Source organism: Talpa occidentalis, unplaced genomic scaffold, assembly GCF_014898055.3.
Source record: "Talpa occidentalis isolate TD23 unplaced genomic scaffold, MPIMG_talOcc4v2.1 talOcc4.1762, whole genome shotgun sequence".
NCBI classification, from domain to species: Eukaryota; Metazoa; Chordata; class Mammalia; order Eulipotyphla; family Talpidae; genus Talpa; species Talpa occidentalis.
In genome coordinates, this window is record NW_023601811.1 from 467 (window position 1) to 14,087 (window position 13,621).

General features: G+C 34.2%; 1 protein-coding gene across 1 annotated transcript; it reads left to right on the forward strand.

Annotated features, from left to right (window-relative positions):
* Positions 1 to 1,184: 1,184 nt before the first annotated feature.
* LOC119250657 (zinc finger CW-type PWWP domain protein 2-like) lies at positions 1,185 to 12,355 on the forward strand. Its single transcript, XM_037518319.2, has 3 exons — positions 1,185 to 1,233; positions 7,871 to 7,992; positions 11,703 to 12,355. The coding sequence occupies exons 1-3, from the start codon at positions 1,230 to 1,232 to the stop codon at positions 11,862 to 11,864; spliced, it is 288 nt and encodes a 95-aa protein (XP_037374216.1). The 5' UTR covers positions 1,185 to 1,229; the 3' UTR covers positions 11,865 to 12,355.
* Positions 12,356 to 13,621: the final 1,266 nt, after the last annotated feature.

Sequence of the window (13,621 nt, forward strand, 5' to 3'; positions counted from 1 at the left end):
AATATCTTTATTTTTGTTGTGATTTTACAGATGCAAGTTTCTAAAAATAATACTGAAAAGAGAAACCCCAAATTTAGAAAAAGGAAAAGGTATGCATTTTTAAATTAAAAAGTTTTATGATAAATTTAAATATATATGTGTGTATATATTATATTCATTATTAAAGCAAATCTTTTTTTATTTGCTCATCTAAGAAACATTATATTTTAAAATTTCCAAAAGGATTTAGTAAAGTATAGGTAGTAGTGTTAGAACTGTGGAGAATGTTTTCTGTTTATACAAATTTATTGAACCAGAACTATCAAAGATTAGTATCAGGTGATCAAACAGATGAAAAGCAGGTTTCTAGTTTAAAAATAGGTAATGCAAACTAGCAGACTTCATACTAAACTAATAAGCCACTGATGATAAGTTTAATGTTTATCATTGAACCTGCCATGTACTTTATTTTTTTAATCAATGGTGATTTGTGCTGGGTTAAAAGGATTCCTATTCAAAGACAAAGATTGACCCTAATACACAGACTTTCTCTTCTTCTTTGTACTTTTTCAAAAGATGAATAATTAAATTTTTAAAAGGACTTTCACTGTCTTATCTCAGTTACACTTCACAGTAACTCCATCAAATTGGCAGGGGTTGTATCATAATATCTCCAATTAAAAGATGAAGAATATGTGGCCTAGAGAAGTTAAGTGGCTTTTTCAAGATCTTATAGTTAGAAAATTTATTTGAAAACATGTATTCTGACTAAATAAGAAAGAGTGTAACGGAAAAAGCATGGATTTTTCAGTCTGTTAAAGTTTACTTTTGTCATGATCTACCATTTATCTATGTTGTCAAATTTTCTAGTTTATCAGAGCCTCAGTTTCTTTATAAACCATTACTTAGTAGGTTTTTTGGGAAAGGATTATATGAAAAAGTCCACGTAAGGTACTTGTTAGATAGTTAGTGCTTTTCACTCAGTGAAAAACTTAAATCAATTTATTCCCCTTTGGTTTTTTTCATGATACCATGCTGTCCTACTTACTTTATGAAACAACCAATAAAAAGTACCCTAAGATAAGAAATATATATTCCTACACTGCAATTACTGATGAATATACATGAGTGGTCATTTAAATATACGTGATTGATCTTTTGAAACTAATCTGTCATTCTTTTTCTAGGAAAACCATTTTAAATCCTCTTTTGAAAATATTTGTTCAGATGATGCTTTATCAAAGGAAAACATGGGTATGTGAAGGCCTGCTTTTAGTTGTTTCCCTTATATTTAATCTCACCAAATATCGTTGTAATCATTTGATAGGGGGAAAATGCTGTTTTACATATATATTTATATAGATATATGAGAAGCATAGTGGGTAATTTTTGGTATTGATTCATATATCAATGTTTTTCAAAATTGTCTTTCTATTTCCTTGAATTAAATTTTCTCTGTCTTTACAATATATTTAATTTTTTTTAGATAAAGCTCCAGCAATTGTGGAGAGAAAATATAAGCATCAGTACATTTCAATTCAGACTGCTCCACTCAAATTTATTGGGTCCTAGGGTGCAAAAGAGAGAAAGAAGAACAGTAGCCTGGGCTTCCCACTGAATTAATTGCCATTGGTATTAGAACACAGTAGGGTGAATATGGGATGCAGGGAATAGGTTTTCATTTTCAAAAGCAATGTACTGATAATGTACTCTTCCTAGATCATCATTTGTCCTAAAAAGCAGGCAAAGGTTTATTTGCAAGATGGAACTTTGGCATCAATGCAAAGAGATTTTAAAGCCCATTAAATCCCAAGAAGTATTTGCGCCATATTCCCACTTCCGGGTAGACATTCCATATCCTCTGGTACTGCATTTCAATTGATGTAATAAGTCATTAATTTATAGTGTCATACATGAAAGGAAAGCAGACAGAGGAAGGATGGAGTAGTTATTTAGAAAAAAGAAAACCATTTGCTCCTCTCCTAAACCACTGTAAAATTCTGTTGCTTCTCTTTTTTAAACACATTCTGCTAATTAAGTTTCCTTTTCTTGGCTATTTTTCCCTTTGCCTCACATAATCATTTCAAATATGCCTGTGAAAAGGCAAAAGTCAGTTTATCCCTGCACAGACTTCCCACTAGGAGCCCTAGCACTGCAGTTTAAGGTTCCAGTGTTAGAATCATTGTTTCTTTCAACTCACATAGACTACTACAGAGGAAATCTTTTGCAGCAAGGATTCTAACACAGGAAATGACTCTTAGGTATAAATAAGTGACTACATCTTAGTAGTTATCCATGAAGCCACACATCCTGTATGGCTCTAGAAACACTTAAGTAGTCAATTGTTAAAATACTTAACCAATCTAGTCTACTGTGTTCTTTGCAAGAACCGGGAACATTCTGAAAAAGTGGTTCTTTTGTAATAGTTTAAGTGTCCTTAATATTTTATGTCCTACCCAAATTTCTTTGGATTTCTTGATCCAACTCTAAAATATTTAGTTTCTACTTTTTAAAAAAATTATTATTTTTATTTATTTATGCATACAAGAACTAGAGTGTAGGCCAGAGGTGTAGGTGTTGAGAGGATTCACCAGGGCAGAATGTGGAGCAGAATAGGCAGATCTACTGAAATACACTGCTGAGGGGAGCAGTGGGCAAGATAGGAGAGGTCTGCTGTGCCATGTGGGTCAGTTCCCTGGCCAGGGGATCAAATTCAAGCCACTGTGGCTGGCGATAGCTTGTTAGCCCTGAGACTTTAACCCCTGCACCACCAGGGAGCCCATATTTAGTTTCTTCTTAAAGTAGAATCAATTCTAGATTAACTATAGAGGGAAATTATAGCATCTTCTTCTTGAATCTCTGCCATAATTTTTGTACCCTTTTTCCTTACTTGTAGGTGCTAAATAAAGTCTCCTATTAGTATGCTAACTTTACTGTCTACCATTTCTTTTTGGATTTTATGATTGTTTCTTTCTCTTTCTCTATCTCTCTTTATATGCTGCTTAGAGATCAGGAGGAGAGCTAATTAAGTGCAGCTACTTTACCTCTCCCAGTAACAGATTACTCATCTGAAATAAAGAGAGGCTGTAGAAGCTTTCTAATCCAAAAAGGAAAGAACCTGTTTTTGCAAATTAATAGAAAAGCTGAGGAATCATTGAATAATTCAAATTGTATGCTGATTACTGTAAAAAGATTTAATCTAAGAAATAACTTTTTGAAATATGTTTGCATTTGAGGAAAAATTGCAATCAGGAATATAATTTATATTTATTATACCTGTAACTCATTTTTTTTTTTGGTGTTTAGGGACATCTATGATGATAAAATAATAGCAATAATAATGATAACAAACACCTGTAACAACAATAACTATCTTCATGGTTCAAAAAACTTCACATATATGATTTTATTTTAATCTTACAAGAGCCCTATGAGGTAAATATGGGAGATATTATTATATCTCCCATTTTTCAGTGGGAAATAGAGGCACTTCAGAGGTCTAAGGTCACATAGCTTTTAAAAATTAATAAAGTGTTTGTTTATTTCCTTAGTTCCTTTGAGTACCAGGAAGCTGAAAACTAAATTTATGGGGTTTTGGTATAGCACTGCTCGTTGGTCTAATCTTGTTAAAAATGCAATTATTATCCTTTGAATCCCCCTTAATGAATTGATTTTGATTTCTTTAATCTCTGAGTCTTTCTCATTAGTTTTATTTTGTTACTATTTTCTGTTGGTAAATACCTCATTTCTTAGAGTGGACAATACATAAAAGTTTGAATAAATAAAAGACATATTACCCATAACCAACCACATGGATTAACATTCATTAATAAACTAGCAGAGTATGTGTCCGTCAGTCACCTGAGTTAGGTTACCTTGGAGGAGGATGGCTAATGTAGGCAAGAACTCGGTTATGGCTGAGTCCTAGAAAAAGCATGAAGGTCTTGAGTCCAGGGTCACGAAGTAGAAAGGTGACAGGGAGAAAGGTGATAGCCCACTACTCAAGAGAAACTTTGCCCACCTACCCTTGGTTTGCAGTTACCTTTACTCTCTAGACTAGAGGGGGGAGGGGAAGTTAGCCTCATGCTCCTCTCCTCAGATGCATCTTCTTCCTCTTTTTTTCTGTCCAGGAATAGAACTCCCCTTCTAAAGTATTTCAATCTGTATTTTCCCCATCTCTAAGTTTAAATTGTGAGCACAGAGAAATGGTTGTGATTACTATATAACAGAATGCCAAGTGTTTTCTCCTCATTCTCTATTAGAAGGCCTTTGAAATTTCAACATGAAATGGCTTAAAAACTTATTTTAAATGACTTTTTCAGCATCAGCTTTGAGTTAACCCATCCAGTAGATTATATAAAGGGAGAAACAACTTCTCTACACATTTAATAAAGAAGTAAGATTGAATAAAATTTCATAAACATACTTTTGAAAGCTTTAAAAATAATGGCGGATTTATTGAGACAAATAGTTATTCTCTGAAATGGAAAAACAACATTGATTTATTTTTATAAAAATTCATTTTTAAAAGCTACATATGGACTTCAGTGTGAGTGATCCTCCTCTTCTCCCCTTCAAAAAAAAAAAAAAACCCAACTTTTTCTGAGTGATAGAGCAGCTGTAATGCTACCACTTTACTCTCAACAACAAATTGAAACAAGTCAGGGAAACTACAGGATAATCAGTATTGATAGAAGATGATTGGTCATGCAATCAGCAAAGGCATTCATGCTGTCTCTATCTTTGGAGGATATCAATGACCAATTTTGATAACCTAGTTTGTAGATTATAGTAACTGCTCTTTCTTGAGAATTATTTTTGAACTCTATGTGTTTACAACATAGAAATACCCATTTAGAAAAGCAAACCTCCTATTGCTTTGGAAGTAGAATTTGGCACCAAGCAAGTTGGTGTTATGAACCTGGTTGATTTATGAATTCACCCATTACTTTGTCTGCCCTTTGATGAAAAAGCAGTATATATATATTTTCAGATCACTTGAAAATGGAGAACCTACAATGCCATTTGGCAATGACATTCATTATCAAAAACTGATTGTATTTTAGCCTAGTCTTAGAAATATAAAGGTATTTGTGTGCCATTTTCCATTTGCAGTATAGCTCCATATTCATCTTCTCAACAGTGCTTTAAATGTCAATGTCAATTTCTGTAGACTCATTGTAAAGTAGAAAAGCACACTATTTGTGAGTGAGACTGGGGAATCAGTGTGAAGAAAACTGCAAGTAGTTGTCTGTTACGTAATAGGCTACTAAATGAGAAATCTGTCCTAGCAGAGGTTAACTTCATTAACAAAATTGCTTCAAGAAAAATATACATTCCTCCAGAAAATCCTGAGTCATTAGATATGGGCTTGCATGCATAGTTTTAATAAACTCTTCAAGTGATTCCTATACCCACTAGAATTCGAATGCCACTGTTCTAGAATGTAAGAGTTCATACTCTGTGTTCTGAGGCTTTAGCAATTACCATAAAACACAGATGTATGTGGAATACAACTAATACACCAATTACAGTTTTTGCAAAAATTATAGTTTTTGTTTATTAAGTATAAGAACTGGTTCTAAGGTGGGGAATGTCATAAAAAAAGATTGCAAACTGTTTTGAGAGAAGTTTTTCATAGAGAGAAACTAAGATTGACTAGAGAGATGGCCAGAAGGCTCATTGGTCTGTGTCTATTCTCTTCAATCCCTGGCCCATAGTAGGCCCACAATAAATGTCTGTTAATTGTATATGTAAATACTTGGGACAAGTAAATATTGACAGAAAAATCATTTTTATAAACAAAGTTGTTATTTAGTACTGAAGCAATAACCAAAGAAAAACTTTCTTGTAACCTCCCATTACTTTATAGAACACTATTATTTAATAAATGTTTAGCAGAATTTTTGTTTTATTAATTTTAATCAAATTTTTTGAGATAATGTTGATTTATAACATTGCTTTAGGGGTGTGGGTTTACACCTGTTCAAATGTATATATTCACATCACATCCACCACTTAAACACCAGTAATCCTCATTATAGTCCATTGGGTCACCCACCCCTACCTATGTCCCCTTATAACAGAATTTTTTAATTTCCTTTTATTAAGTAATAGGTAAGAGAAAATTATCAACAAAGAAGGTAATAAGAATGTAGAAAAGAATATTAATTCTTTTGAACTGGAGGGAACAGAGAATAAAACTTTTTTGCATTAATAATGTTTTTACCTTTAACACTTAGTTTACAAGTGAGTGTTCTTGGATATGTTCATGTTAGTGGATGTACACAGCATATTCACTCTTGCTAAACATTATTGGTCAGAACAATTTTAAGTATGTTCCACAATTAAATAAAAAATTAGTATTATTACTAAAAGTATCTAGTTTCCATATTCATTAATATTTCAACTCTAAAGAATATGTCCTACTTGACTTTCTTTTCATATTCTGTGAACTTTCAATTGCTTTACTTAGTGTGATTTTGGTGACCTGCCAATGAATGGCATGTAATAGGAGGTGCTATACCAGATTTTTGAAACCAGAATGGAAGATGGTAGGGCATATATTTGTGGCCTTTCTCTTTGAATCATGCTGTCTTTGGAAGGACTTTTCAAATGCTACATCTGTCTGTATTAGGATAGCAGGCCTTTCCTTGATCTTTCCTTCATCAAGCACCTATAGCAAATGAAAATATTTGTTTTATAGAATTGGGAACTCAGTTGCATATTGTTAGTCAGTAGTTGAGTCTATGGGGTTATAATAGCCATTTATTTCTTTGGCAGGGGAGATTATTTTATTTTATTTTTTAAGATTTATTTATTTATTTTATTTATACAAGCACTGGGTACAGTCAGAAGCGCGGGAGGGTGAGAGAATTCACCAGAGCCAGAGCGGGGAGCAGAGCAGGCAGAAGGACCGAAGTACACTGCTGAGGGGAGCAGCAGGCAGCAGGAGAGGTCTGCGCGCCATGTAGGACCCTCCTCCCGTGGCCGGGGAGCAGCCGGGGATCGAACCGGCGCTGCAGAGGCTGCGTGCAGCTTCGCAACCCAGCGCTCAACCGCTGCGCCACCGGGGAGGCCCAGGGGGAGATTATTTTATCTATCTCAGCAAATCTTGTGAATTACCAGATTTTTTGTATACTTAGATATTTATGTCACAGTAGCACAAACAGTACCCTGACTTCCTAAGTATGTGATAATTTTTAAAAAATCCCTTTGTGCAATTAAGATGTGTTGATATTTGGTATAAGAATAGACTGTCTATAAGAATAGACTCTATTTAGCCACTTATTTACAAAGTTACCAGTCTTAAGCATATAGTTTTAGTAGTTTATAGCTGGGATTGGCAAATTTTGACTCACAGTATACCAATCACTGCCTGTTACTGTAAATAAAGTTTTAGTGGAACATAGCTGCTCTCATTTGTTTATATATATGCCTAAGGTTTCCTGCTAACAGAAGAATTGAGTAGTGGTGACAGAGACTTTCCGGGCCACAAAGTCTGAAATATTTACTCTCTGGCCCTCTATAAAAAAGATTTTCTGACCCCTGGTCTGTAAAGAACATAATTTGATATCCTTGGAGTCTGATTTTTTAAAAATTCACAAAAATATCTAGTCAGTTTTTAATATTTCAGGCATACTTGAATGGTCAATATATAGGGAATGTCTCCTACATTTTTCAAGGAATAATTGTAAAAGGTCCACATGGAAGTCCATAATTTTGCACCAAACAGAGGGTGTTGAAAATTATATGAATTTTTTCCCAAAATATTTAGCTTTTATCTTACAACATTTAGAAGATGTCTTCTTTCTAGGTGGTTCACATTATGAATTAGATTAAAATAATTAAGATGTAGTATTTTTACACTGTATTAATGATGTCTCTTTAGTTGTCTCTGAGACAGAAATTTTACTTAAAGAGCTGGAACAAATGCTACAGCAAGCATTAGAGCCCACAACACGTGATGAGTCTGAAGAGGAATGTGAAGAGGAAATAAACATGGAAGAAAAGGTAGTATTGATAGTCATTATCAGGCCTAAATAGAAACTTCAAGTTCTTTAAATGACAGAAATTGTTCCTGAATATACATTTTAATTATATGGAAAACTTATTTCACTTCTGAAACTTTAGCCTTGATTATCATGAGATAAATAAAGTAGTAGCCTGTTAGAAATTAGAATGCATTTATCAGTTTTTGAAAATATACCTGTGTTTGAGCAAAGGCGTTTCTTGGTTTTTGTTTGTTTGTTTTGTTTTGTATTTTAAGATCCTTGAAGTTGAAATGAAGAAAGACCAAGGGAGGCTCACTGTGGTTATTGGGATGTCACTGCAGGTAGACCTCTTTCCTGCTGACTGTCTTTACAGCTGAGAGAAAGGGCCAGATTAAGAGCAGTTTGTGGGAAAAGCTGCTTTGTCTGGTTCATGCACAGGAATAAATTCTGTAGGACCAAACCTCATTATTAACATATTGGAGGTAGAATTTGTCATTGGAGTATGTTTCACCATTCTTATCAAGTTTTGTTCTTTTGTTTTTCTTTTGACTAACTGCTGAGTTGAGGAAATATATACTTTCCTTATTCAGTACTTACATATGACAACATCAATTTTGATTTGGCTGATAAATTACTCAGCACATCAGCTCCACATCTCTGCACATCAAATGGTGTGGTATCCTATGAGCTGGTCACTCATGGGCAACTGTGACCTATTTGTTATCCACAAATCACAGCAGAGCATTCCTTGACTACCTACAGACAATAGCCCATATCATGAGGCAGGCCCCAGGGGACCTAGGCCACCATTGACCCTGATTATATGACTAACTCCTTGATGGCATCAGGATAACTCTGCCTGTGACAACATCAATACACACACTTTATTGAAGCGAATGTCACTTGGCATATGGTCACAATGTCCCCTTCTCTGTTCCTTGTAAAACTTTGTCCCCCATTCCAGTCCTGACCTCCAGACCTTGTACTACCATAGTCGCCTGATCGGCTATTATGAGCCTGTGCCTTTTCAAAAATGCCCAAGAACTTCTGCTCGAATAGCAGTCTTGCCTTGCAAACCTGCCCCACGATTGTTGTGTTCCTCATCACATTTCCAGCCACAAAGCAGCAACAAAGTTCCTGTCACAACAAAATGGGAATTCAAAATCCAGGTCATTAAAACCAGTTGGTAGGAACAACAAAATGGTAGGTATGAGACAAATAAGTCTTAAGCAGATACTCACACATGGTGGTACAGCTGTTCCCTAAATAGATCAAGAGAAAAATGGCAACGAGCAGTCATATATCCTTAAAGGTCCAGCCAGTCATGCACTCATTCACCTAGATTATATCATAAGCCTGGAGTCAAGGGAGCAGGGAGGTTTGGAGCACTGGCTGGAATATAATGCCTGTGTCCCGATCTTGCTGCTGCCACTGAGGACTTGTGTAACTTGGCAAAGTTGCTTATCACTTGCTTCAGAGGATTGTTTTGAGGGCTAAATAAGACAAACCAGAACTGTTTTGTGTAGTAACTGACAGCTGAGGTTAACTATTATAGAAGAGAATTGACAATGGCAGTCACTGGAGAAAATAAATACAAAGATATTCTTACTTTAACTTTTCCTGCATTCTTACTTTGAGAAGCTACTTATTGCCAAGTCTGTCTGTTTTCAGATGAGGAAAAAGGTGGATTTATAAATGAGACAGTTGTTACACACTTTGTCAGAGAGTGTGCATGATTGCTTTTAGAATGTAATCTCAATCGTGTGATTTCATTCAGAACTTCAATAAGAATATAAAGATGATTCTTAAACACCACTTTTATTGAGTTGGAAATCAAGAAAATGCACAACATTTACAGTTAAGGATCTCAATGTATTAGAAGAAAATAAAAAGTTGAGAGCTCTGAGTTGAAAAACATGATAGTTTTTTTAATCAGCACCATTGACACCAGCTTGTACCTCAATTTGCATGGACCTGGTAAATGCAATTTTTCCAGAACTCCTGTTGTTTTAAAAAACCTGTTTTATAAATAAAGATCTTGTCTTTTGTAGAACAAGATCTATAGACATATATCTTATATACATATAGTTAATATACAGTTATTCTTTTCTAGCAATTGCATGTTTTGTTTGAACACCATATGGTTTTGTGCAATGTTTTTTCAGTTGTTGCAGTTTGTCTTTTCAAAAATACAGCCAGGTTGATTTTTATAGAGGTGTCCTGGAGCTTTTACAGCCACAGAATTGGCTTCTATTTTACCATTATAACTAGTAACATTATAGAACAGAAAATTACTTCTGATTTTTATTTCTTGAGGTAAAATACATAGTTTTAATACATCACCAGGAAGGAGCTTGCCTTTTGTTTCAGATTCTTGTAATATTTTACACTTTCAAAAGGCATTTACGAATTGTAAAAATTAACCATTTTAACTTGCTGGCAGGCAGGTGAGTGCCTCCTGCTGACTGGTTCATAAGCCACTGCACACTGAGCTTTATAAGTCTGGCATTCACACCAGGTTCAGGATATTTAGAGCCTTGTTCGTTTTAAAATGAAGAGAATAGCAGTGAAACCAACTATCAAGGCTGGAGTAATTTCTAGTTTAAAAGTAAAAAAATGATTGCCTCAGGAATTTTTTTCCCCTTTTCTTTTTTCTAGTTAGTAGGAAAAATTGACATGCTTCTAAAGTTAACTCCACTAAAAACTGAAGATGTGTTTTGTTTGTAGGAGAAAGTGTTCTAATATAACTAAACACACTAAAAACCTCACCTGGTAGTTTTAAAGTACTGAGCGTGTTTATTTGCTGAGCAGATATTGTTTGATCTATTTTCAAAATTGTAGTTTTGATGATGTTGTCATCATTTATGTTACATAGGCGGTTTCCAGTTGATTACCCTCAAGCATTCAGACTAGTGTAGAAGAGTAGCAACATTAAAAAAAAAAAAACATAAACACATGAATAATGAGAGTTTATTTATATTTGTTATGGAAATACTTTATGAGATTTTATTTTCGGTAAAGTCACCATCTTAATTTTGTTCTTCTTTACCTCTATGAATACTGAATGACATACCTTGATGTTGCAAGCAATGGGACAGAATTAATTTCAGATTTTTATAAAATGAATAATTCACAGACTAGATAATGCATACGCAAATAAGATAATTCATGGAATAATTGTATTGGTAGGTACATTTTTGATGAGTGAAAATACTTGTATAAACTACATGTATATTCTTTTTGTTCATGTGAAATTAACACCATCTTTAATGAAACTAGAAACTTGCATTATTTTTACCAGTGTCCTTCCCCACTAAGCGGGAGTAAGCTATTATTATTCATATGCAAAGCAGATATTTATAAGAAGATGATTATAGAAAATTACTAATACAGTTTTAAATTATATTCTCTATAAAATTAATTTTGGGAATAAATATTGAAAAGTCACAGAATTAAATGATCACATTTTTCCAAAGCATAAATTAAAATGAAGAATGGGTACAGTAGGAAAACAGAGATAGGACCACAATAATAAGTTACTTTTATAAAAACACGTTATTATATATTATGCTTTATATAGGGATCATTATTTGACCAACAGCCTAACAGAAAACTCTTTATAATTGCTGTGTTTAAAGAGTTAGTGACTATGTTTTGTTCAAAATAAGTAAGACTGGTCTTCAAGTAAGTTTGATATAGTTCTGATGTTTCGCATGGTTATTTTCACAGTTATCTAAATGCACTCCTGAAGCTCCTGTAGGCAGCCCATTTGGAAACCACTATGAAGAGGACTATCTTGTAATTGATGGGATAAAATTAAAAGCTGGAGAATGTATTGAAAATATAACTGATAAGTTTAAAGAAATAGATGCTTTGATGTCTGAAATTTAGATGTCTATAGATATTTTCAAAAGTTAATTATAATACCTGTACATCTTCATATTTTTCCAAAGTCAAAAACTTAAAATTTTTTAGTGAAAGAGGTTATATCTGTATATATACCAAAGTTGATATTTATAATAACTTTCTACTTTGTATTTTAAGGATATCTATTGTTTTGAAACCTAATCAAATGATATTGATGTTAGTGTTAAAAAAGTTAGAATTGAAGAAATCCTGACATTTGCAATTGTTGACGTTTTAATGGTTTGTGAAATTTACTGCACAAACACATGCTTTACAATGATTACTTCTTAGACCCTTTATTAAAATGTAGCTAACTATTAAAATGGCTACCGGGCTATAATAATTCTTAGAGATAATTCAGATCTAATATACCTAGAGAATGTGTATTTGTAGTGGAATTAAGCTATTACAACATAAAAGGAAACAATAAAAATGGGTTGTATAATAGAGTTGGAGCTTTTCTTAAAAAACTAAAATGTCAATTACATTATTATATTGGAACCAATCATTTCAACCACAGTCCTCAAAACTGACTCATTAATAGAGTCTGTGCAGACCTTTGTAAGATCAGAATTCTGAACCTTTCCTCACAGAATCAGTATCTTTGAAGGTGATGATACGAAAATGAAATTAAAAATATTTAGAGATAAGTTAAACACATGCTCTATAAAAATTCCAAATATAGAAAAATAAAAAGTATATCATGCAATAATACCATTCCCTAAGTTCTCCCCTAAAGCTCCGTTCCTTATGGATTCTCACCAGTAGTTTTAGTGGATGTTTTTAAAGAAGGGAAGTTGGAACAATGAAGCGTTTATTTGGGGCCTGAGGACAGCATCCCAGGGGACAAGAGCCCATGATGTCCTTGTAATAGTGTTCCCAGCTGCCTGGAGATGGCGTGGGGTGGGGATGTAAGTAGAGAAAAGGCTGAATAGTCTAATTCAGATCTCCAAGGCAAGCCAGGTTAGAAGTCAGTCAAGTTCCCACTGGTACAGTGACATGCACATTGGGTGGCGTTATCCCAGCAGTATTTGGTTGAGTGGTGTGTGGCAGCCAGCTTGGTCAAGTTTCTTCCTGGAGGTGGGTTTGTCTGGGTGGCCTCCCCACTCTGTTGACTTTTACCCAAATTCAAAGGGCTCCATTTTCTTTTTATTTTTTTTCTCATCTTTTCTCTTCTTAATATTTCTTGCCAGTGTCCTCTAGATCTTGTTTTATGCACATCAAAATGTTCATTCATTCACACCCATTTCTAATTCCAGTTCTGGCTTTCTTTATTTCCATCTCTCTCCCCGGGGACTGGTGGTGGGGAGGAAGCCTCCAGGCATGTAATAACAAAACCAAAGTTTGAAGAGAAGGAAAAATTAGAAGAAATAGCATTTGGGGCCTTCTGTTAGTTTAGTGTGCTGGAGTAATATGTGCTGATGAGAAGACAGACCAAGTAGAAAAAAAGAGCTGTATACCGAGCATAGGGGCAGAGTTAAAGATGACTAAGCAGTGGGTTCTCTTGAAATTTCAGAAAGATCACACCAGCAGCAGTACAGAGAATGGTGTGAGGGAGAATAATACTGAAGTCATGGGACCAATTAGGAGATTTCTTCAAAATTCACGGTGTATTATGAGAGCCTGAATTATGGTGGTGCTGTGATGGAAAGAAGTGGGTACATTCAAGGTAAATTAATACGAATAGATTATTAGGATTTGGAGATTACATATAGGGATAAGACAAAGGAAAAAAGTCAGGG